The sequence below is a fragment of the Corvus cornix genome, chromosome 26, assembly GCF_000738735.6.
Source record: "Corvus cornix cornix isolate S_Up_H32 chromosome 26, ASM73873v5, whole genome shotgun sequence".
NCBI classification, from domain to species: domain Eukaryota; kingdom Metazoa; phylum Chordata; class Aves; order Passeriformes; family Corvidae; genus Corvus; species Corvus cornix.
This window is the reverse complement of record NC_046354.1, coordinates 4,093,750-4,119,842: the sequence shown is the minus strand read 5'-3', so window position 1 is coordinate 4,119,842 and position 26,093 is coordinate 4,093,750. Positions and strand designations below refer to the sequence as shown.

At 46.2% G+C, this 26,093-nt stretch overlaps 1 protein-coding gene across 1 annotated transcript; it reads left to right on the top strand.

The window, feature by feature from the left end:
* Nucleotides 1-1,197: 1,197 nt before the first annotated feature.
* Nucleotides 1,198-25,047, top strand: TSPAN2 (tetraspanin 2; the record flags this gene model as incomplete). Its single annotated transcript, XM_039565554.1, has 8 exons — nt 1,198-1,383; nt 3,348-3,450; nt 16,166-16,263; nt 16,704-16,778; nt 17,288-17,389; nt 18,599-18,673; nt 19,403-19,486; nt 21,037-25,047. Coding segments are annotated over 8 exons (789 nt in total), but the record flags the coding sequence as incomplete, so codon positions are not given.
* Between the last annotated feature and the right edge of the window lie 1,046 nt (nt 25,048-26,093).

Sequence of the window (26,093 nt, the reverse complement as noted above, 5' to 3'; positions counted from 1 at the left end):
AAAATTACTAGAGAAACAGAGAAGCCTAATAAAAGACTTTTTAAAAAACTATGTTGCCATCATAATCCAAGGCAAAACCGCTCCCTCGTTTTTTCGCTGCTTCAGATGTATCAGGGGATAATGAAGTCTTTTGCTACTGTTTGATCTCATTTTCACAAAGTTCTTTTGATTATTCAAATGCATTCATGGTTGTGTTATTTTAGAAGGAATACATTGGACCTGGTAGATCAACATCACCTAGCAGAGCGTCACAGAAGAAAAAGGGAAATTGTGGGGTTTTACTCTGAGTCATAAGGTAGACTCAATGTTTCTTAAAAAAAAAAAAAAACCAACAAAACCAAAACCAATAAAGTGTATTTCATTGCAAATTGAATAAAAGATTCTTAATTAAACTCTGTCCTTCCAATTCAAATAAACTGTTTGGGATTATTTTTCCAAAATGTGGCCGGGCTTTAACACAACTGAAAATGAAGAGCAAAGTGAGTGAAAAAGGAAACCACCTCCAACATCCTTTGGTATTACTGCTTCATTAGATGAGTGTAATTCAAAATAACAACAGCAAACATCTTTTCCCACGCATTTTTGCATGGTTTCCACACACACCTCAGGGAAAATTGATTCAAAACATGAAAATAATCTGAATAGGTAAAACTCTACAGTTACAAATAGAGCACAAACTAAAATAAACTGGAAATAAGTGCTTTATTCGTTAAACGTGGAGAAGAAATGTTTAATGTAGAAACCCCACTTTTCCAGAGACACAACCTTACCTCGTGCTCCCCTGTCAAAGCCCCACAGGCAACTTTGGACTCTGAGTTCCTGGAGACCTCGAAGGAACAGCTGAAAAAAATCGTAAGAGGAGAAAGCTGTGACATTTTGACAGCAGAATCAGCATTTTGGATCAAATCAGAGAACAAATTAGTGATTGGAACATTAACTTTAGGGGCTCTTAGCTATGGATGTGAACCAAGACAATTTTAACGACATCACATTCTTGATCCTGCCTGTAATTTTGTGGGCAGCATCTGCAAGATCTGAGCGTCGTTTCGAGACACACGGAACGCCGAGACGGATTTCATTGAGTGCCCGGGGCAAACGGGACGTCCGCCCCGCCCGTGCCCCGCCCGGGCAGCTGCGGCCGCAGGAACCCCCGGGCACGGTGCCGGGCACAAAGTCCGCCCCGGGGCGGGCCCAGGTCGGCGGATCCGCCCGGGCAGCGCCGGCCCCGCCCGGCCCCGCACCTGCCCCCGGGGCCGCCCCGCCGGAGTCGGGCCGAACCGCCTCGGGAGCTGCTGCCTGAGCCGGCGCCCGCCATGGGCGTGGGGGTACGGGGGGATGCGCTGCATCAAGATCCTGCTCTTCATCTTCAACCTGACCTTCTGGGTGAGCGCCGCGCCGAGCAGAGCGGGGCCGGGCGGGCAGGGGCACCTGCTGCGGGCGCTGCGGGCGCTGCGGGGTGCGGGGGGCCGGGGGGGACCGGGGGGCCAGGGTCGGGCGGGTGGCACGGGCGCGGGTCCCTCCCGGCAGCCCTGCGGGATCGGCTGCCCCAGCTGAGGTTGCAGGAGCGCCCGGCCAGCGATCCCGGCTTGTGCTCGCTCCTACGGAGATACAGCTCTGCCTGGGGAAGCACCGCCTTGGTGTTAACATGACATTGCTGAGCAGAGACAGCATCTGTCTAAACTGATCATTTAAAGTAGCGACCATTTCCCCGGTAACCGCGCGGCTGCAGGAGGAGGCTGTGAGAAGTTTCCCCGGTGCAGTGCATTGAGCAGAACATTTCACAGCATCACGGTGCTTTTTACTAATGCCGTTTCAAATAGGGAGCCAACAGCTGCTACAAGTTCATCCTAAGACAAAGTCCTCGCATCACCCCCAAGAGATTTAGGGAATGCTGTGTCCATTCTCCCCTCACTGCACCTTTTCAATAGTCTCACAGTTCCACAGCCCAGCTGAATTCACGCTTTCTCTTCTCTCACTTTCCCTCATGCTCTGTTCTCCCTTCAGCTTTCCAGAAAACAATCAGCAATGCTATCGTCTTAAATGTCTTTTTCTTTCCTTCTGATTCACTGGAGTCTTTTTAAAAGAAGTCACAAAGTCATCCTGTTCAGCCTCTCCGGACCAAGCAGTTTTGGGCTTTTGTCTCCTTTATGCTTGAAGCACAGTTAAACCAAAGGCTGTTCCCTCTTGGTGACAGCGCTGCGCGCTCCGGAGACACAGTGCTGCTGTGCTCGAGCTGGAGGGGCAGAGTGATGCTGCCCAGCTGCAGCTGCAAGGCAGCAGAAGGACAAAGCTTTGTGTTATTTGTTTCTAAAAAGTGACAAGTACTGTGTTTTGTTATCTGCCTTTCGCTGAGATGGAAGGAACCATCTCCTCAGCTGACTGGGACATTCATCCCAGACTGCCAGGGGCACTCCACAGCCTGGAGAGGCCCTGGCAGCCTTGGGCTGCCAGCGGGGAGGTCCCCATGCTGTGACAGGGTGGCAGGGGACCCTCACCCTCTGCTAGGACACATCTGTGAGGAAAGCTGTGATCCCGAGCTCTCCAGCTGTACAATTGCCTGCTCTCTCGGCTGGTGGAGCCGTGCCAATGGATCAAGGCCCAGGGAATGCAGGACAGGTTAGAGGAGGCTGGCACGAACATCGGAAGCAGCAGGTGTTTGTGAGTCTTGTCCAGGTTGTGCAGGTGCCACAGACTGAGGCTCTGGGCCTGGACAGCAGCAGGACACTGTGCCTGGTCCTGAGGGATGCTGGAGCTGTCTGCAGGACACACAGCACTGATCCTGTGGGATGCTGGAGCTCTCTGATGGGGCACACAGCATTGCCTGGCAAGCTGATGGTCTGTCTAGCATGTGGTGAGGCTGAGACCTCCGACTGTAGGTCCTTCACCTCAAACAACATGCTGTGACACTCCTTTGTGACCTAGTCTTGTTCACATTAAAGGGAGTTTTTCCTTGCATTTGACAGCATCTATCACTGGTTTGTAATTTCTGTGATCCAAGATACCTACCCTGTAACAATCCTTGTACCTCCTAGTTTTGGTGGGTGTCCCCTGCCCCACTCCATTTCTCATGGCAGTTCAGGCCAAGTTTTGATGATTAAATGACTGACAAGGTTTGAGAGTCACTAGTAAGTTCAGAAGCACCACTACACTGAAGAGCTGAAAGAAAGAAGTACATTGCACTGCAATAAGAATTTGTTGTTATCAGACCCTGGCGAGTGCTGTATGAATTTTCTGACAGGGCAATTCTGAGCTGTGGGATTTCAAGAAAGCAGAAGGTGCCAAGACACCTCTGTGATGCTCTCCAGCCGTTTGTCACTGCAGCCCTGACTGCTCTGTTTGTGTTGCAGCTGGCGGGACTGGCTGTCATTGCCTGTGGGCTGTGGCTGCGGTTTGGTGGGCCCATGGCAGAGTTTGCTACAGACAAAAAGTCCCCAGAACTTTTCTTCATGGGTAAGTTACAGTGCTTGGGAGGGCAGCAGCCTTGGTTTCATCCTGGGGCAGGTGACACACCTTATGCATTGACTTATAGAAGGTCAACAATTCGTGGGCTGACCTACACAAACTGGACATTCTGGTGCTGCGTGCCATGTGTGTGATGGCTTTTGACCTTTCTCTGCTTGGCATCCACTTCCTCAGATCTAACTAATCTCTTCTCCTGGATTTGATCCAGTCCCCACATATCCTAAGTGAATTGTGCTAATACTCTCAGAATAGAAGGTGAGACAGGTCAGAGACTTGTGGGGCTCACCAATATATCCCTCCAGAGTTTTCTGTGCAGCTGCCAGCCAACAAAACAAGTGTTTCTTCAGAATGTTCCCAGAACCAGGAGAGCAGCAAAATTCTGCTGCAAAAAAACTGCTCCACAGTTCTCCCTGTGGAGGCCTCAGTGGGCCTGAAGTGTCAGAGCAAATCCTTCCACAGCTGAAAAGTGAAACTACCTGGTGTTCAGTCATCTCAGGAACTGTTTGTCCAACCTGGGCAGGAGTCAGCTAGTTCCTGTGCCCACAGAATTGGGATTAGTCACATCTAATTTTAGCATTTAAGATAACTTTTTTCTCCCTAGGATTTTCAGGTGGGTTTTCTGGAAATGCCACCTGTGTTTTGTATCTATAGACACCCTTAAATAGCAGCTGTCTAGGACTGCCAGCAACTGCAGTTCTCTGTCACTAGTAACTGCAATATACCTTTACACCAGAAAAGTCAGATTATTTCTGTTTAATACATCACCCCTGGAGATGGATTCAGTAAAATCCCATTGGTGCAAACATTTTTGCCATCTACAAATGCCAAGTGTGAGTGAATACCCAGTCCTGCCCTGTCTATCCAGCCACTCTGACAGGGTGGAAGGACTGGGAGTTGACCCAAGGTGTCCTGCAGCAGTTACCCATCACTCCAGGATTGTGCAGTTAGTTTAAACACCCCAATTCTCTCAGTGGAGACTTTGACTCAGATCCACCACAGCCCTAGGCCCAAGTTTCTTTAACATCTGCAGCCAGGCTAGAGGCACAGAACTGGCTGTGCAGCCTTGGGAATAGATGGGGAAGATGTTATGTCCAGCAATGTTTCCGCGGGATTTTGTGAGGCTGAATAAAACCATTCAGATGAAAACATTGTTTGGGACCTGAAGGTTATTGTAAAATACCCTGCAGCACCTCCACTGACACAGAGAGCCAGGAAGTATAATATACTATTTCTCTTACATCTATGACAGCAGCATATTAGACCACCAACTTCATTTCCAGATCCAGTGTATACCTGCTGAATTCCCTGTGCTGTAGATTGGAATGCTTCCCTGCCTCATCCACTTACGTTCGTCCCAGGAGAGCAAACAAGACAGAAGGATGTTCTGGCCTTCAAAATCAAGTGCTGGTTTGTTGGAAGCCAGAAAGTGCTACATCCTGTGCTGTGAATAAGCACCACAGCTTCACAGTACAGCCTGGAATACACGGTGTAAACAAGATATTCTTTGGTGCATGTGCATTTAAATCTCCAAAAGATTTAGTCTGCTTCTGCCCTGAGTAGAAATTACAAAAGTTGTTCAAAGTTTTGGGAAGTCCTGGGGAACGTTCTTGTAAAAGTTTCATCAGATACCATGACATTCAGCTCTTGGGCTGCCACACATATTTATAGACCTGCCTGTTGAAATACGTAACTGTGAGAGGAAGTGCTGAGGAAGAGGGTACAGAGATGTCAGAATTCTTTTAAACTTGCACTTTGGACTGGATTCTAAAGCAAAGGTTTTGCCCTTTTCCGTAATAGACACTGAACAAAGCATTTCTGTGAAAGAAAACCAAAGTTTTCTGCTGCCCTCCCTCCCTCCCTCGTTACAAATCCTGCTGAATGCTGTTGTGATTCCTGAGCATCTGATGGCACAGCCGTGCTGAAGCTGTCAATAGTCTGGGACCAAAGCCGTGATAAAAGGACAGTGAGAAGTTCAGTTACAGTGGGGTTTGCAGCAGACAAAGCTGCATTTAAAGGTCATGCTGAAGAGCTTTCCCTCACGAGGAGATTTCAGCTCTGAGTCCCCCTTGGCAGTTGTGTATTGGGCCTTTCTCAGAGTCTCTGGGACTGTTGTTTATTTGGCTCTGTGTTTGCTCTCTAACATGCTTTCTGGGTGACAGCCAGGGTTTTGCATAGGAATTCTTAATATGGAACACTATGCAGCACACCAGGAGCAGCTGCCCTGAGGGCTGAAAGAGAAAGCAGATCAGCAGTATGACTTAAAATATAAGCATATAGCTATACAGCCAAAAATAATTTCTTTATCTCTGTTCCACTGATGGCTTTTGTGGCTCTTTGTGATAACCCAAGGCCCCGTGATCACATCAACTTTGTGTCAGTGCTTGGAACAACAGTGCAGGTGCATTTGGAGTTTGCTTTGCAGGCTGAAACGCCATCTTCTGAAAAGCAGTTAATTTTCTTTCTTCTAAAGCGCAGCACATTCTGCTCTTTCTGTACCTGGATTAAGCTGCCAGCCGAATCTAACCAGCTTCTCTCTTCTGCTTCCTTGTGATGGTTTTTTTCCTGGATCTGAAATGTTGGGTTAGTGTAAAATAATTGATAATTCTATCCTTGCATTTTCCATTAGGCCAGAGTGAGTCTCCTTAAATAGCCCTGTTCTTTACCAGCAGTCCAGCTGTCTTTTCTGCCCCTGGAATGATTCGGGCCATGACTTGGCAACCAGGCCTGTTCATCTTTTCCAGCCACTGAGATGTTTTTGTTGGTTGGAGAACAGCTTACAGGCAGCAGTGCTGTGGGCAAGCACATATGTGTTCTTAGCTTTCTGTTGCTTGTGGTTTTGTGTTTGGTGATCCATATTCCCCACTGCAGTTTGCAGTGAAAAACCTACAACAGCAAAGGTTGGAATTGGAACTTTTTGACCCATGCAGCCTCTGACCATTTTACCAGACATATCTTACACTGCAGCAGGCTCCTAAAATTGGACATCCTCTCCCTGCAGCTCCCCAGCTTTTGGAGTTCCCACTACAGCGGGACAACATTTTTGTTCCTCCATCTCACAGTACAGTTTTTGTGCCTGTGCTTCAAGTGGTGAAGCAAAACTGTAGCTTCCCTGTTCGGCTGCAGTTCAGCTCAAGTAGAGTTCATAGATCCCTCTCTTAGCTGCACTTGAGAGAGAAAAAAGGAAAGAAAATAATATAATTTCAGCAAAGGTCCATAGCTGGCAGATACTTTTCATCTGAGCTGTCTGTGACACTGCACTGATCAAATGGAGAAAAAATCTGTAGAATTCAGGGAATTCCCTTGGACTGCTCATCCTTATAGAGACTCCTTTACCAAGACTGCCAAATTTTTTACTGTGCAGGAAAGTCTGCAACAGTCAGAAGGAAATAAGATGCTTGTGGGAACCCAAAGTGTCAGCATTGCTGTCTCACAATTAATTGGTCCTTAATTAATTCCTTGTAGTAGTGCTGTTCTAAATTTTAAGAATACCTAAAGCACAGTAGTACAGACCAAGTGCTGCTGAGTGCAAGTGGAGCATTTGTGAAGTAAAAACTGACATGGGGACTTTTTAAGGATCAGTTCCAGACCCCCATTCTTCCATCTCTGCTTTTGGTGGACAAAGGGCAACAAGCAGGACAAACTCTCTGTATTCCTAAGAAATGAAGTGCAGAGGGTCCCATCCCTGCCAGCAACAATAAAAGTGAAGGGTATGTACTCAACAAGCCCCCTCAGGAATGGTAACAAAACCTGGTGAATGCAAATGAATCAATCTGGGTGGCTCTTTCTCAGCCCTGAAGTGTTGCTCCTCCTGCACAGCCAGAGCTCACAAACCCTCCTGCTCTGTTCTGTTCTCTTTGTTTCAGTCTCATGATCCAATCTGTGGTCCAGGCATCCAACAGGGCCAAAACAGCTGTGGACAAAAGTTTTAGGGTGATTGTGGCTTTTTCTTGGGGTCTGTGAGAGCAGGAGTGATGCTGCTGGCTTTCAAAGGTACAGTTAGATGGAGCGTGCCTTAGGATATGAAGTCATGTCTGGAGCTGAAGGATATTAGTAGTTTTTCTCCATAGTAGTGGATGCCCATACAAACAGGAGTTGGCTGGAGTTACATCCATGTGAACTGCAGTTCTCTGCTCCTGTGCCTCCCTTTGTTCTAGTTCTATTCATCTATTTTGGAGTCAAGCACTATACTCTTAGTCAACAGGATCTTCTCTCCTAAATCCATAACCTCTCAAACTCTACCAGCCTTTAAAATGAAAGCTGTTGGCAAAACAGCCCCTGTGTAGAGATGTGATGCCACAAGAAGAGCATTAAATGATCCTGTCATCATATATTGGAGAGGCTTTTAGTCAGTACTTAAGACTTAAGTAATGAATTTGTCTTTCTTCCTATCATCTTGTATGCAGCTCTGTTTTTCTGCCACTCAGGAAGAGTGGTTTAGAAAAGGCTGATAGTGGACCTGAGTGGAAAACGGAAGCTGCTGCACTGGAAATTTGCTTTAAAAATATGACACCACCACTACCACCCCCTGAAAAAACCTTTCTTAAAATGAAAGTTGTTCTAAAGTCCACAGTCTCTGTTCTGGATCATAAAACCTTGCAGCAGTTCCTAAGAGTCAGTATTCCCCCTGACAGAAAAAAGGCAATTCTGACCAAACAAGCTAATTTAGCCTAATGGAACAATCTGTCCATCTGCCTCAGGGTGATTGTTGTATATTTGCAAGATGCTAAGGTTCAGGAGGCTTTTTTTTTTTCTTTTAATCACTTAAGCATGATAATGCACTTTATGCTTTTTGCCCATTAAATTGTCCTCCTGGGTGACTTCTCCCACCCTCCTCTCCCTGCTGTAGTTGTGTAAAAGCCAGCCAGTCCCCCCCCACAGCAGCAGCTGAACCCACAGTTACCCCATTTCCTTCTCCTCCCTCAAGGCAGCTGGAAGCCACCCTGGTTCCTGCCCTCTGCTAGCACTGCTGTGACTGCTGAGCCCTGACAGCACCGAGTGCCCTCAGCTCCCCTCAGGGAGCACCAGGCTCCAGGTGTCCCTGGTTCTGGTCAGGCTGCCCATGGCCAGCCCAGAGCTCACCACACCAACACTTGGAGCTCTCTGGAAAGAGCCACCTGCAGGAGGTGACTGGGGATAAACCTGCCACTGGTCCTGAGGGAAGTAGAGGCATCAAGGTGGTTCCCATTCCTGGATGCCTCCAGGATGTGGCTGCCCCGTCCCTGGAAGTGTCCAAGGCCAGGCTGGATGGGGCTTGGAGCAATCTGGGATAGTGGAAGGTGTCCCGTGACAGGGGGCTGGAACTACATCATCTTTAAGGACCCTTCCAACCAAACCATTCCATGATTCCATGATTCCTCTTGCTGGAGCAGCGCACCACACTCTGGGGTTGCCCAGGCTCCTTTATCATACACAGTCTCTGTAGAAGGAGCTCTACATGCATGAAGATGGTTCTACGTAACAACCAAACCAGTATAACCCATTATAACTCCCATAAGGGAAATGTCCTGTGCTGTGTTTCACTCTGGCAGAGCTGTAAATACACTTGGACTGCCCACTCTGAAGCCATTAAGAGGAAAGTGTTTTGTCTGCTGGAAAAAACCAAACCAGCAACCAAAAAGCCCTCAGGCTTGTTTTTGGGGGGTGTGTGTCAGTTCAAAAACATCTTCAGGAGGGTTTGGATTGAGCTGGTTCATGCACTCACAGGATTATCCAGAGTGTCCTAATCTTGAGAGGATTGCAGAGAATCACGAGATGATTTCAGAATACCAAATGACTGAGTATTACAAAGGCAGAAGAAATACAGTATCAACAAAGTGATGCAAGTGGTAACAGATAATGTAAGCAGTATAAACACTGACAGACTTTAAATTAGCTACAACCACACATGAACATGATCTTAGGCTTACTATCAGTTGCTCTTGACAACAAAGTGCTTTGCTTACTGCAGTCAAACAGGCATATGGATGTCAGGAATTATGAAGAAAGGAAATGTGAATCCAGTTGAAAAATCTTAATGTCACTGTGTACATTTCCAGTGCACTCAGTGTCCTGAATGCTCTGTAGTTCTAGTCCAAAAGGGTGCAACAGAACTAGAAAAAGTACCAAGGCATTTGACATGGTTATGACCATAGTGTGCACTCTGAACAGCTCCCATATGAGGAAGTTTTTCCACACTATTCACATCATTAAATTGTAGAATCCATTGCCACGGGGTTCTGCAAAATTCAGCCAGGGTAGAACAGCTCCAGCTGGCACAGGTGTGTTGCTGACACCTGAGTTCAGAGCAGTCTGTGGGGGTGACAGACACTGACAGAGCCTTTGGGAACAGCTTTGGGAACGCACTTCGGCTTGAGTGAATTTGGGCCATAATTGTTTAGGGTTCTGGGATGCAAGTGAGCAAGATACGTAACAAGGGCTGGTGTTCTGTGGGAAAAGGAGGAACTGGACTGGGATGTTACATTACAGTGAGGCTGCTTTTAAATTGAAACTCAGGATTTGTGCATCAGCAGAAGCCTCCAAACTGGCTGATGCCTATAATGCTTTTGTGGTTCCGGGAAGATTAACCACAAAATCCCCGCTGAATTCGCACAAGACACTTAATCAGATACATCCATTATGTTCAAATTAAGGCTATGTTCCACTTCTCCAGAAATTCATCTTACTTTAGAGGCCTCTGCAGCTCTTCTCCAGTTCTATAAATGTATTTTATAAATAACTATACAATGGAAGTTTCTAGTAACAAGCCTGTTTCAGGGGCTGTGTTTGGTGCCACACACACAACCGTCCCCGTCTGGCTGCTTTTTTCCAACTCCTACGTGTGTTTCTCATATTTTCCAAGAGTGTGTCTGTGCTAGAGGTTCCTTGGTGCTCTCCTAAGGGTTGGAGAGCCTCAGTCCTTCTGTGGAGGAGGACATCTGCCTCCTGGGCTGCAAGGAACACATAACCCCAGGAAAATCCCTTCAAGCCCTGTCTGGGTCCCGGGCTCTGCCGTCGCTGCCGCTGGGTCCCTCACCCCAAGAACAGAGCTGCTTGTTCTCTCTGTGGAGTAGGAACAGTTGGGGGTTTGTTCAGTGGTATTTACTCAGCCCAAAAGAGAGCAAAAAAAAAAAGGAGAATTATTTCAAATGGAAAGTGCCCGTAGCAGCCAGGTAAACAAGAAACCCATGTGAAATAAAGCCAGACAGAGACAGGGTGTGTTTGTCTGCTCCTGCTCTGTGCAGTAGGCTCCAGGCAGGGATTTGTGCCTCAAACCTTCTGTAAGGCTTGGGGAAAAACAAACAAACAAACAAAAAGCAGCTCTGGGAGTGGATTCTCTTCCAGAGTCCGAAATCAGACCTCTTCCAGCAGGCTGATTCTTCCCTCACTCTTGATATACATAAAGATACATTGCAGCCAGTAAAATTCCATCCTTCTCTTCTATCTGGTCTAAAGTAATGGAATTCTGTATCATTGCTAATCACAGAGGTTTTGTTCACTTGGAAATAACACACAGAATACCTTGGTCCTTTTTAAGGTGCTTTTTCACACTTACAGATCTGCTGTCTCTCAGTACAGCCCAAGGAGATGTGTCTAGATATCCAGAGGAAACAGTATCTTAGGGAAGAGCTCTGTGCCACCAGCACTGAGGCTGATCCAGAGATCTGCTGAGTTGTGGATTTGCCATTCTTCACTACTGGGAGCCACAGGAGATTGCCAGATGACATTGTAATTCCCCTTGTAATTGCAAAGCAGAGTCTGCTAGAAAATGGGAATCCCTCCTGCAGGAATTTTCACAGGGAATACCCCCCAGTTGACAATTTCCTTTCAGGAAATAATGATTTTCCCCATGGGATGAATCAAAACATCAAATATACAGAAAACCTGCTGCTTTATGGCTTTCCAAATTTGTCTTTGCAAAATAAAACAATGGCAGAAGAAGGGGCTTCCCCCTCTTACACTCACTACGTTACAGCCAGAAGGGAAATCAATTTGTTACCAGGTGTTCTCTCACTTGACTCACTGCTAAAAGGAGAAGTCTTCATTTCTCTTCACACCTATAAAAAGCTGTGTGTGGGGGTGGGTCAGCACAGCAAAACAAACAAACCACCACCCCAAAACCTCAATATTTCCTCGCAAAAAAAGATGAAGAGAATAGGCTCTGTCCAAAAATCCCCAGTCCTGTGACACGTTGTTTTTCATCCTCTTGCGGTTACAAAGAAGCCCCTATTTCCTCCAGAACCCCCTCAGTAATCAGAGCACTGGCTGTGTCTGCCTAAATCAACCAATTTTCTGTCGGATTTACACATGGATTTTAATCTTTGGAATGTGCCTCTTCATCCCTTTGCATTCAGGGGCTGAGAGTGATCTGTTTGTGGGTCCTGAATGCGAGTGGAATAAATATTCCAAGTGTGGGCAATCACAGATGGCAGAGCTCTGTCACTGGGGCCAGTTTTGCCCTCCTTAATGTCACAGCAGTATTCCTGCTCTCTGCATTCCCTGTTCTCAATTTAGGTGTCAAACCTTCTCTCCTCTTCATTAGCACACACAGATCGAAGTGCCAGAATTGCAGAAATGAACAGAGGCAACAAGAGGTGACAGGAAAAATTTCACAAAGGCCACCAACCTTTGCTTCCTTTCTACCTTGTACTTTTTCCCTTCTGCTGCACAAAAAGCTGCAGCTGGACAGTCCTCTCATCATTTTCCACTCACCAAAACAAGCTCTCTACCCTGATCTGACTCACACACTTCTTTTTGCCATGTTGAGCTTTGTGGTGAATCTTTTGTGTCAGTTTGTAGCTCTCAAACCTGTTCCATTTTGTGGCTATAAACTGTTTTTTTTGTTTCCCTGCTGTGCTGTAGATGCCAAGTTGGAGGCCATGCCAAGGCTTTGTATTTTACAATGGAAGTGCTGATGAATAGAAGCTGATTAAGGCTTTCCATCCTGCTTTTTGGGAAGGAATGGGTTTTAGTGAAGCTGAGGTACTTCTGACACTGGATGCTATTGCAAGGCAGGGTGTGATATTAACACCACCCAATGTCTGGATTTGCGCTGGTGACCCTGACAGCTCTCAGTGCTTGATGGCTTTAGGTAAGGCTGAGATCCAAGGGCTGTGTGCCAGACATTGCCACCCTTTGCTTTTCTTCTCTCTAGAGAGTCTCATTTAAAATTTAGGTCTATTCTTATTAAGAATTTGAGGTGATCGTGCCTACATTGCTGTGTACAGCCCACTAGGAAAAGAAATACCAGATCCCTGTCTTACACCATCCAGGATATTTCTGCATCTACTGCTTTGATATCGTTACGAACCGATTTAAACACAGAAGACCAAAGTAAACTAAGTCTGTGAATAAAACAGATCGAACCCAGAAAGGTTCGAAATATACCCAAAAAACATTATTAAAACCAAACAAGGTTAGATGTTTGGTGCCAAAAAATTGATAAATTTTATTTCATAGTAAAAGAGGCAAAGAGAAAGAAAGCAAAAAGGAAGAAATAGAAAAAGCGGGGGGGGGGGGGTGTCAGGGGTTAGGTAGAAGCATATCACCCTTCCAGGGGTCCCAACGACGTCTCGTTGCTCCCCTCCATCTGCTCTTCTTGAGGGTGAGGGTCCCCCGCTGCTGCCGCCAAAAAGTATAGAATCCAGGGAATTAATAAACGTTTTGGGCCAGGTGGTAACACCCCCGTGCCTCCTCAGTGGGGCTGCGTTTGACACTGCCCCTCGCAACACTGTGGATCTGTTGCATCCTGTGCAGTGCTCTGGTGCAGGGTCTGGGGACACCTTTGGGCGGGCCTTTGACAGGCCATGACATCTCCTCTGTCCTTCACGGGGATGCGGCTTCTCCCGGAGTGAAGGGCTCCTCAGCTGAGTTCCCCAGCACTGCAGAGGATGGGCATTCACTGCCTTGGACCAGAGGCTTTTTCACCACACACCCAAAGTCCCTCCTCCCGCCAGCCTTTGGTGCGAGGGTCTGTGCGAGCCTGGCAGCTGATAGCTCTGGGGCTGCGGTCTCCAGCCCGGAAGGGCTGGGCTTGATCCCTCTGTGAATGTATCCCCAGACCTGAGTCCCTTTATCTTATCTCGAGGAGTGAGCAGGGTAAGGCCTTAGTCAGGGTGTGGTAGTCTTTTCTGCAGCTTTTGTAATACAGTTTTGCTATAATAGGCAAAAGTCCTTCATGAAGATGTTTAAGCCATAAATTGTAACATTTCAGTCTCTGACAGATATCCTTCCTGGAAGTCATCATCTGCTGAGCATCCCTGGATGTGGGTGCTGGGAAACCTCTCAGTGCAAGCTGAGAAATAACTTGGCCCCTTTGAATTTTTTTTCAAGGTACTCTTCATGTGTCTCATGGAATATTCTGAGTTGGAAGGGATCCACAAGGATCATCGAGGCCAAGTCCTGGCCTCAGGACAACCCCAAAATCACAAGTTTCATTCCTGTGTGAAAGATTACATGTGTGTATATATAGTAGAAAAGTAAAAATATCTTGATTTTCGTGGAAATTTTAAGTGTCAACATTATTTTCCATCTAGAAATAGCTGGGTATCAGCAAGTGGTAGTCCCAGGCTGAGAAAGGACAAAGTGGGACGAACTCTCCTGAGCAGAAGATGGAAGAAGGTGGATTTAAACTCCTGGCTGGCTCAGCTGTGGGGTTCGGCTTTGTTTAGTGAGTGGTGCTTTCTTCCTGTAACACGCCTTAAAAGGGAAGTTCTGATTGAGGTAGTGGTTTAGCTCTGAGTCATGCGAGTGAAATGCTCAAGCTGTTTCTCTGACAAATGCAAACCCAAATCCCTGAAAGTGGTCTCACCCCCGACGCTCATCGAGCTTTGTCTTTCCTAGCTGCAAATACTAAAAAGAAATGGTCCTCTCCTGTCTCCTTACTCAAATTTATCTTTCTGAAGTGGCCTGATAAATGATTACAGGGACGGGAGCAGGGAGTGACACACAGAAAACGTCCAGGAAACATCTTTGTAATTGCCCTGTGTTTGTTACCATGGAGATCTCAGGAAATGGCAGTGTTGGTGTTTCGCCGTTGAGCACCAGGTTCTGCACCTGAGAGAGGGTTTTCTGTCTTTTCCAATTCATCTTCCACGAGGGCTGGCTGACCTTTCTCCCCTGAGCCATAAATATCTTTGTACATCAGTAAAAACCAGTGCTGAGAATATGTGTACAAGTATCAGCCTGAAGAATGCTCACTCCTAGTGGTGGCTAGTCCTCACAGGTGGCTGATTATTAAAAATCCAGAAAACATGGAATAAGAACTGCCAACACAGTCAGCAGGCAGCATCCCCCCAGCACCACGGATACTACAATTAGTAGGGCAAAGCCATATTACCGGTAATTGTGTTATTGCTATTTAGCAGAGTCTATTTCTTAGTAGGAACTGGGGCAGAAGGAGGGAGGGGAGGAGAAAGATCACAATAAATGGGATAGATACAGAGACTGGAGAGTGATGTGGCAGTGAATGGGCAGCAGGCAGGAGTTTGTTTGCCTTCCCTGAGCAGGCTGCATCAGCGAGGCAGAGTAGCTGGATGGAAGCTCTGCACTCAAACATTGACTGTTTTTACATTTTCCTAGCAATTGCAAACTGCCATCTGTAAGATTTTCTAGTCTAGGTTACACAAGGCCTGCTAACAGCAAATTCCAGCAGCTCTGCTAACCCTGGGTCGGATTTTATAATAGTGTTTACACTGGTAACTGAGCACACTAAAGGTTCTCATTGGAAGTTTGGGTAGTCCAGGCTGGGAGCAAGGCTCGCTGTGCCCTCTAGTGCACTCTGCCTGCAGCTCCACTGTCCCCTCACCAGGGAGGACACGAGGAGAAGAAAAATGAAGCTCTTTTCCCCAGCAGTGGCTTGGCACAGCAGATTTCTGCACGTCCTGCACAGGGCAAGGGCTAGAACTATACCAACATGGTACCGGAGCCAAGGCACAGCCCCAGTGGTTGTGGTCTGGTGGGAGCTGACCCCCACAGGAACCCGTGTGTTGCCTAAGCACAGATCAAAAAATGTACATTTGCAAGTGAGGAAAGAAAAACTGTGCTCTGATTTCCTTTTGTCCTAGATAAAGCCCATACAAAAAAATAAAAACAAAACCAAAAAACCTGTGGAATATGAGCATTTCTAGATGTCAGGTTACAGCTGAGGTCCTAGATCTGTATGGGGCTATGTTGCCATTTCCCATGTTCCTTTAAGTTCCCCCCTGCAGAGCAGTACAGCACATTTCCAGCCCCAGGTTTCCCAGAAATAAGCCCTCTAGCCATGCCTGGGTTTTCTTGCCATACATTGCTTATTACAAAGGTGTAAGGGAGTTCTGGATGGGTTTGTTCTTCTTGTGCTGAGCTGTCCCTGGGACAGGAAACTTGGAAGGTGGAAGTCACAGATTCTCATCACAGAATATTCTGAGTTGGAAGGGATGGACCAACAAGGATCATCAGGTCCAACTCTTAAATGAATGGCCCATCCAGGAATCAAACCTGCAAAGCTGGTGGTTTTAGCACCATGCTCTAACCAACTGAGCTGATCTCACATTGTCTTATTTAATTCTCCAAGAATTCTGAGTAAAGCATTGCTCTCTTCCTGTGGTCAGAGAACCTTTTCTGTGTAACCAGTTTTGTGAGAGCCAACGACCTTGTTGGCTATAAGTGGGTGGGGTTGATGAAATAGGTAGCAGGCTTTGGGGAGAGAAGCCTTCTCAAATTGTTGCCTGGCCCTGGTTTTCCACAGGACTCTATGTACTGGTGGGAGCAGGGGCCATCATGTCGGCAGTCGGATTTTTCGGGTGCTGTGGAGCAGCGCGGGAGTCCCAGTGCTTAATTGGAACAGTGAGTAAAAGGTTTCCAGGGCCTGGGCTGTGCAGGAAAACCATCCAAAGCATTCAATGCTTGGTGTCATTAATGGAAAGATCTTTACATGCACCTGAAAGGTCTTATGTCCTTTTATTGGCTAATCCAGTTTCTCTGGACTCAGTAGCCACCATGCTACTGCAGAGCTGGAATACATGTGGAGGTGCCCTTGTTTGTCCCTTGTGATGTATTCCCTGGAATTACCCTCTGATTTTCCTGAAGCTCCCTCTGAGCCACATCTCCCTCTGAGCCACATCTTTGCTATTTCCCCTTTGTTTGAATATGACAAGAAATCTGCCTTGGCCTCCTCAGTAGCTTTAGTTCAGGGTGGGGTGTTGAGGCCTGGGGAGGACAAGGGGCTGGCTGCCAGCCCCTGTGAACAAGATACACTCATGTGAGACTCTCTCCTTCCTCTGCAGTTCTTTGCTTGCCTGTTGGTGATATTTGCAGGTGAGGTCACTGCTGGAGTATTTGCCTTCATAGGAAAGAAAGTGGTAAGTAGCAAACAGCCTCTAATGTAATAATGGGGTAGTTAGGGATTCCAGTGCCCACGGCTCTTCCATAGGAAAGCTTTCCAGGAGACTTTTCCTAGGAAGACTCTCTGACATTCTTATCTGGAGCCAATGAGAGCTTGTGTTATCACAAGTTTGGAATAGGATGAAGTTTTTGCCTTCTCTGTCCAAGAAAAAGTGGAGGTGTGGTTCAGCCTTGAAGGAACATCAAGGGGAACTGTATGAAAAGAGGGTATTGCCTGGGAAAAAGGCAAACAAATTCAGGCACTGGACTTCCCCAGCTTAGAGTGTTTAACCAAAGCACAGAATAGAGCCTATGAACATTCTGACCCTTTGAATGCCACCAGGCCACAAACCCTCCTGGCTTTTGAGTCATCATACCTGTTTACCAGGCACAACTTTTTGCCCTGGAGGTTGAGGACACAAAGTGAAAGTCTTGGATTGGGGGTAAGACTGATTTGCAGCTCACTGAGAAAGTCTGATTTCTGCAGGCAATACAGGAAGCCCAGAAAATCTATGATGATGCTTACGAGGACTACCTGAAAAACCCAGTGGGGAAGGTCAACAGTACCATCTATCGCTACCACGTGGCTGTGAGTACTCCTCCACCTTAACACCTCACTGCACTGCTCCACTGTCACACTGCCCATCAGAATCCAGAATTCCTCCCTCTGAGGTATGGAAAAATAGAACTAAATGTGCTTAAAATCAAGTCAGAGGCTCTGACAACCCTGAGAGTTTCCTGAGGGCTCTGTCAGAATTCTGGTTTTCGGATCTCTACATTTGAAAGTGCAATTAGCCAGGCTCTGAAATTTCTGATGCTTCTGGTCTTTGTGTTCAGAAGAAATGACTGTTATGACCCTTCTGGATATTGAAATCCACGGGCAAATACTCGCAAATGCAGAGAGAGGGAGAAACATCTGCATCCCTCTGCATCTGTCAGAGAAAATGTCACCTGTGACCTAGAACCTGCAGTGGGGCAGATCCTGTCTCTGGTTGAACTATGTAGGTGAAAGACCAAAAGTACATGTGTGACACAGTTCAGGCCACCCAGAAAGTGAATGTCTGAATCAGAATTACAACCTGTGACTTCTTGAATCCTATTTGTGTCCATCCTGGATCTACACTGCCTCCCATGGAGAGCAAGCCCAAGCTTTGTTGCTCCTTACAGCAATTCCCACGTTCTTTAGAACAAACATTTCACAACCTCAGACCCTTTTGTCCTTCTCCCATAGCTCTTATTTCTGACCCAAAGAGGAATTCCAAGCATTTTGTGGGAGATAGGCAAACAGGAAAAACAAACCCTCTGAAACTCTGATTTATTACTGCCTCCAAAGCCAGCACAATGTTGTGTCAGAAATAAAATTCCAGCATTCTCTGCTGTAGCTTTTGTGCATTGCCCATAATTCTCTATGTGATATTTGAACTTTCTGCATTCTCCCTTTAACAACTCCTGTTTTCTTGCAAGCCAGGGATCTGCCTTTCCCAAATCCACTTGTTTGCTTTGTTATGAAATACCATAATAAAAATCCCTTCTGGACATTGTTGTTAATACAAATGTGGCTGTTTGCTGTGGCCTCAGACAATTGAAACTAATTTTTGAGAATTCTGTCCCACGCAGTTGGAACTCTACCAGAAACAGCAGTTTAAATATAGAGAATAAGGTTATTACTTGATCTGTACAGATTCTTTTTTTTTAGTTGTTTATTGTCTCACTTTCAGTATGAAAGTAATAACTGACTTTCAGTATGAAACAGTCTGTGGTTTTCCCCTCTTTGATCCTTCATCTCTCTCTCATTCAGCTCCAGTGCTGTGGTAAAGGTAATGTGGAACAACAAACAGGATTACCCTGTCCAGAGAACATCCAGCTGCCAAAGGCAAGTGTCCTCTGTCCTGCTTGTTCTAATCACTTTTCCTGTCAGTTCTTTAGTAAAATTGGAGACATTCTGTTAGTAAAAGAAAGGAAGAAGTTCCTTTTTACCTTGCAAATTCCAGCATGAAATTCCTTATGGAATGGAGCAGAGTGGAGGCAGAATGAAGCTGGAGGTCATATTGCCCTCAGTTGTGACGCCTGTTTGTGGCATTCCATGGCAGCTGAGACAATATTACATCATCTGAAAGGAAAAGGGAGAAGGAGGTAACGGAACAGGACCCCAAATTCCCCGTGGAGGCCGAATTTTGCAAAGTGCCCACCTTAGTCAAGCATGGAGCCTCCAGACTAGAAACCTCATTGGTGTTAAGAAAGATATTTCTGTAATTTCTGTCTTTTCTCGAATCTGCTTGTAAGTACAATGTCAAAATGAAGCACCAAACCTCCTGATTTAGCATGGCCTGTTATATAAAGGAGTTTAAATTTAGGGAAAACCAAGTGTAAGAAAATTACTTGCATGTGTCAGCCTTTCCAGGCAAGAGGTACAGATGCCTCACTAGAAAATGGAAGATACTGGAAAATTACCAACAAAACCCAAGGTTTAGATTCAGGAATTAGAATGGTGACTGCACTAATATTTTCATGTTTATCTGTTGCTCAGTAAGAACAGCTGATAGAATTGATTGAAATAAAGATTTTCAGGAATAAAAAAATATTTTAATATTGTTTTTAATAGGACTGCCTGGTTGAAATTCAGAATGTAATTGATACTAATCTGCGCTTAGTTGGAATTGTTGGAATTGCAATTGCTAGCATCACAGTGAGTAAATCCATGTTCTCAAATCTCTCCTTGAGCCCAGTACCCTGTCCTTTATTCCAAGCTTTGTGGAAGGTATTTTGCAGAAACTGGTGAGATTCCTCAATTCTTATCGTTTCCAGTGTGTCTTCTCCCTGGGAATTGCCCCCATCAGTGCAAGCAGAGCTGGGTGACTGCTTTACAAGTTCGTTTTGTGTCCTTAGAGAGGGTCCAAAGTAATGGTAATCTTTTGTTGCAATAGTAGGAAAGCAGAGTGCACATGAGCCAAACTGAAAAGCAAAAGGCTGTAGCAGCATTTAATATATTCCAAAACAACTGCAGGCTGATGCTTTAAATTCTTTAGGATACATTCCTTAGTTTTCATAGGAATAGAGAGTACCCACTAGAGCTGTGACCAATAGATGTCACCCTGTCCCAAGGACACAGCAGGACCGGCAGGCTGGGGCTCACCAGGCTTTAGCACAAAGCTTTTTCCAGCACGTCTGTGCCGTGACTTCCTTCAGACTCAGACACCAGCAGCATGAGGAACCATAATATTAGTAAAGAAACACTCCTTTAGCTGCTGGGAAGAGCAGGACATTCACAGATTTATGTGGGCAGTGAAAAGCAGCTGAAGGGTTTCTGCGAGTAACAGAAACCATGGTGTGTGGATGGTGTGTGGATTAAACAATCCTGGGGTTTGTATGAAACATGAAGGGACTCAGAAATACAGCCAGGCAACGAGGGTGGGACAGAGTTCAATAACATCAAGGAAACACCAGAACCGGGATCATCTCCCCTTGGATCCCCACCTCAGACACAGCAAAGGTCCTGAAGTGACCACAACCTCTTCAGCAGCAGAAATGCACCTGCACAATTTTCTGTGCTTGTTTCTGCCACTTGCAGGGCTGTGAGAGCTCAGCTGTGCCCGTCCCTAGGGAGATGTGTGGGGAGGAGACATGAACCCAGTGCTTTAACTGCCCATCTCCCACCCTTAGCAGTGCAGCCACAGGAGGGAGCTGCTTTGGAGAATCAACCTGTGGCAAGAAAGCAGAGCCTCTGGCAACACCCACTGTTCTCTGCTTTTATCATTCCCTCTAGGTAACAAGTTTCCTGACATGAGTGGGGTTATAGATTTAATGTGTAGTCTTGCTCTTGAGCACAGGAACTATTAAGAGCTCAGCACCAGCTACCAGCGACTCTGGAATCACCCTCTGCTCTTACTCAAATGTGTGTAATATTCCATGTAGAAGCATTCTGAAACGCAGAACCTTCTGGTGCAATACTAGGATACCACCAATAGTCACAGTTATGATGTGACTTAAATTGATGTTAATAACATTAATATTTGGGGCAGCTGTGCTTGCCCAGACATTTAGAACAAAGAGCAGTGAAACCAGTGTGAGCAGATAAAATCAGTGAAACCTCTTCCATGTTTATTGTCTGATGTTTTGGGGTTTGTAGATGGAAGCAGTCACTACTCTGCCATAGGGACCTTCAGATTGTTCTGATATGCAAATTTTTTTATAATTGTTTTGTAAGTGGATCCCTAAATCACATCCCTTCTCTTCTAGATCTTTGGCATGATATTCAGCATGGTTCTGTGCTGTACGATCCGTAACATGAGAGAAATGATCTAAAACTGTCACTGCACAACTATGCCCCAGGAGTTCCAGACTAAGCTTACAAGAAGTGCTCTTCTACCCAATTTAATATTTGTAATGCATTTTAATCAGTGTTTTAACATACTGAGAGGAAAATATCCCATTAGGTGATCAGGTGAATTGTATTAGTTACAGTAAAACTGAAGTGAACAAAAAAAAGGGGTTTAAAATGTCCTTTTTAATGAAAAAAGCAAAGGTGCATCTAAGACTAATTTGATTTTTAATGTATGTATATGTACAATTAAGAGTTTACACATGTATAGACTTTATGTAAGCACATGCATCTCTCCCCTTACAAATACATATGCATGTGAGCAGGTCCCTGGATGTGCAGTACCTTGTCTAGATAAGTATGTGCAAATGGCACATGTTGTGTGTGCATCCAGAGTGTCCCTGTGCAGGATGTGCACCTCCCACAGGGACACAGTGCTTGGAACCCTCTCACACTGAGCCCCTGTTTGCCAAGAATTAGCAGAGGAACAAATGCCATTGTAAAATGTAAGACCTAGGATCCATTTTGTGACTTTATTTTCCAAAGCCCAAACAGAGTAGAACTAATAAAATTGGACTTTATTTAAAAAAATAATTATTGCCTAAGGGCCTGCTCCAGCAAACTTCAGTTCATGTGAGTAGACCCACTGACTTCACTGTCATGCAGAGACTGCATATTTATTTTTTGTAGGACTGGACCCTTCATGCAAATGCAGAAAGCTCTGGGGGAGAAAACATGTCCAAGGAGATCCAGGCTAAAGAAAGAGGGGAAAGAGGTGGGAAGCTGGCAAGACCAGGCAGTCATTTGGGACCAACCGCAGTGCAAAGTGTACTTAAGCTTCCCAAGCTAGGCTGAGATACACCAAAAAACCCAACTGTGAGTTCAAGGGGCCACTAAAATCCACATTCAGCAGCCCCTTTGTCCCAAAAGCCTCACTGTGGCTACAAACTGGTGCAGGAGTGGAGCCTAGGTCCAGAAAAGCAGCCCCTTTGTCAGACCTCTGGAGAATCTAACTGGCCTGTGGAAGCCAAACAAAGAGTGAAAGTGGTCAGAAAAAGACACGCAGCACTTTAATATCCTCAGTTTCTGCTTCTGTGACTATCACAGCTTCCACGGGGCTCTTACCTCAACCTCTCGCCCTTTCCTGGGGGTGGAAGGCAGGAAAGAAAGATGGGACATTTTTACAGAGCCATGAAGTAAGTTTTCTTACTGGCACCTTTATTGCATGTCAGGTATAAAAATTACACTGTGTGCTTGAAATACCTCAGGGCTTGCGTTTACATAGTTTGTTTCTATATTTTAGTTTTTCTATTTGTCATATTTATTCATAAGAGAATGTTCCTTTTGAACCAGGCTAGAAGGGAGAAAGGTTGTCCCCAGAAAAATAAATTACATCAAAGGCTCAGGATCTCTTTAATTTTTTAATTTTGAGATAATTGACCATTTCAGAGAACAGCTTTTCACTAACTATACCCCCATAGCAGCAGATCTGGTGATCACCAGTTTAGATTCCTGATGCAGTTGTTCCATACATGATGGGGAGAAGTTCAGTTAAACTACACATTGCAATAGTCCAGTGTCTAAGAGGCCTTGGACTTTGCAAGTCATGGGGTCTTTGTTCCACTGAAACACAGTGGAACAAAATGGAATTTCAGGAAATACGTGTATTCTAGTGCACATTTGTGTGGGATATATCACCCATTACCTATTATTTATTTTTTATCTCTTATTCCCCAAAGAAACTCAAACTCCCATCAGTTTTCTGTCACTTCAGGATTTGGGGTAGTGCTGCTCCTCCAAGTATCTGATTTAGTTGACACATCTTGCTGCCTTTTACACGGATTTCTCTTTTCCAATCTTCCAACCACGAGCTGTGGCACTGCACTAAGAGCTGGGCATGGCAGGCACTGCTGACTGAGCCATGCCCAGGCTGAGCTTTAGGCTGGCAGGGACACATGAGATCACACACCAGGAAAGAGTCAGGCTCATGTAATTCTGTCACAGCTGATTAGCAATGGATGTTAATTAAAAACAGGGCCTGGGACCTCATTCTGCAAGAACCAGAACAGGAAACAGCCCTGATCTGCTGCTTGTTCCTAAGAAAGGCTCAGCTGAGAGAATGGCACTGGCAGCAAATTCATGAGGGTTTCAAGCTGAAACTTAGAAATTAGTTTAACACAGCAGCCAGCAAAGCAATTTCCTGGCTCCCAGGTGCTCCTGGCTGTGTCCCTGCAATGGTTCTGCTCTGAAGAGATGATGGGGTAGTGCCCAGCTGGGGTGTGTTGTCCCAAGGTAGTAGTGGCAGAAAGAAGAAACTCTTGTAAAGTATAATTTTTACCACTCAGAGCAAGCCAGTTTTCCAGGAAAATCAGTAAAAATAGCAACACAGCCAGTGGTTCAGGTTCCAAGATTGTTGCCCTACAGGGATAGAAACTGATTGCAAATAAAGCAATTTCCTTCTGTTACATTCCATATCATAATGACAGTATTCTATTCATTTTAAACACATCTACACATAATTGGGTTTCGTTCCTCAAATTCATAGCACCAGAATGTAATGACAGGACCAGAGTTTATCTCTTTATTTATTATTTCTTGAGTAAGTTGGAAGATACCCACTCCTGCTTTGAGATGCACTGAATGCCAAGGCAGCTTGCAGAACCTGCTTTTGCTTCCCCAGCCCTCCACTCCCCCAGAAGTACAAAACCACCCCCGTGCCTTAAGAAAACAGGAAAAAGTGTTACACAAAAACCTGTAAATTCAGACTTGAACCACCAAACTTTATGCTGAAGTGTTTTGGGTTTGTGATTAATTTTTTTCTTCCTCTAAACAGGGCATTAATTTTCTGAGCATTCCTGCAGAAGCTCTAGGGTTACTGTTATTTAGGTCTAGGGGATACTTGCACTGCATACCAGGAACAGGACAATACCTGTTACTGGTTTCGTTCTCTAAGTTATTGGTATAAATTAAGCTGGAAATCAACATGTTATTCATATACTAGTGCCTTTAACAGAATCCAGGGATAAAGGTCTTTTGTAGTTTCCTGCTGTTGTGAGGTGCTTAATATAATTGCAGTTTTCTCTGCATCTTAGTAACTGAAGGTATTTTTTAACTCATTGGAAGAGTTACTGCCACATAAGGCAGCAAAAATACCCATTTATCCCGTCCCTGGCGCCTGTGTCAGAGGAAAGCGACAAAAGATCAGATCCCTCCAGGTGATAATTCTGAAAGCACATCAAACACATTTTCTTGTTCTCCTGTCAAAGTTTGTTCTAAAGCATAAAGATGTAAGTTGCTGATGGCCTTATTGTGTCTCTAAACATCCCTTATTCACATTTCCCTTGTCTAATTTTTCTAAGTAACTGATTTCAGTGGGAGCTTCCTTTGTCACAGGGAAACCTCAGCCAGTTTTGGTACCTCTCAGAGACCACACAGCAGCTGATGAAGCTCAGCCCTGTGACATCCCTACAACGAAGAGTCGTATTTCACTTGTCTTGATACTGATAGTTTTATAGCAAAACACGTTTCATGTGTCTTGAAAAAGAAATTGAGTTGTCTTAAGCCCTCAAATGCTGTATTGTACAGCCTTTGCAGGCTACGGATTAACAGCATACGATGCTGTTCATAGAAAATGTACATAAATAAAGCTTTTCAATCTTTTTCCTCTCTATTGGTGCTCCAGCCACGAGGTTCTCCAAAACACAAACCACTTTCAGGATAACGTGTATGGTAGAGCATAAATTCTGATTTTGGTCAGAACTGGTTCGTGCTGCCAAGTCTGTGGCAGAATTACCTCTTGCTTTGAGAGAAAACAAACTTAGCTCTGTGGCTGAAATTAGCTTTTGATTCCCTAGGATGTGTTCCGAAGTGGCGTTTTGTGTCTTGAATTTGAAACAACTGCCTAATAAAAATAACCTGGAATAAACGACTCCCAGAGAGAGCTCGATGCGCGCGGCCAGAGCCCCCCCAGGCCCTGAGGGCACCCCGGGGCTGCCTCCGCCTCATCTGCTGCATCCAGGACACCGAGTAGGCTCCAGGTGACGGAGCAGCCCTCGGCCAGCGAGGCAGGCAGGGCCCCGGAATGGGGACCGGGACGCGGATCGGGACCCGTCAGGATCCGAACCGGCACCGCCGGAATTCCCCTCAGGCACCCGCGTGCCCGGGATTGGCTGCTCGTGCTGCGGGTGGGGCGGTGCCACAATCCCAGAATGGTTTGGGCGGGAGGGGACTTTAAAGCTCATCCCGTTTCCCTCTGCCCTGGGCAGGGACACCTTCCAGTATCCCAGGCTGCTCCAAGCGCCGTCCAACCTGGCCTTGGACACTTCCAGGGATCCGGGAGCAGCTACAACTTCTCCGGGCACCCTGTGCCAGGGCCTCACCACCCTCACAGGGAGCAATTTCTTCCTAATATCTAATCTAAACGTACTGTCTGTGTGAAGCCATTCCCCCATGTCCTGTCTTCCTTGTAGTCTCCCTTCAGGTACTGGAAGGCCACAGTATCGTCACTCCGAAGTTCCTCTTCTCCAGGTCTGAAGGCAGCTCTGCAGGTGGGGTCTCACCTGAGCAGGGCACACGGGCAGAATCCCCCTCACAAATGCTGCCCACGCCGCTTTAGGCGCGGCGCTTTTCCGCGGGGAGACGGCGCCGGCCCGGCAGGCGCGGGGCGGAGCGCGGGGCCGGTAAAGGCGGAGCCGTGCCCGGGGATGGCCCTCAGAGCCCTCGCCACAGCGCCCCCTGTGGGCCGGGCCGGGCCGCCGCAGCCCCGCGCGGGTGCGGAGCCCGCGGGCTCCTTCTCTCTCCTCCACTCTCCTCCACTCTCCTCCACTCTCCTCCACTCTCCTCCACTCTCCTCCTCTCTCCTCCACTCTCCTCCACTCTCCTCCACTCTCCTCCTCTCTCCTCCACTCTCCTCCTCTCTCCTCCTCTCTCCTTCTCCCTCCTTCTCTCTCCTTCTCCGGGCTCCGTATGTTAATGC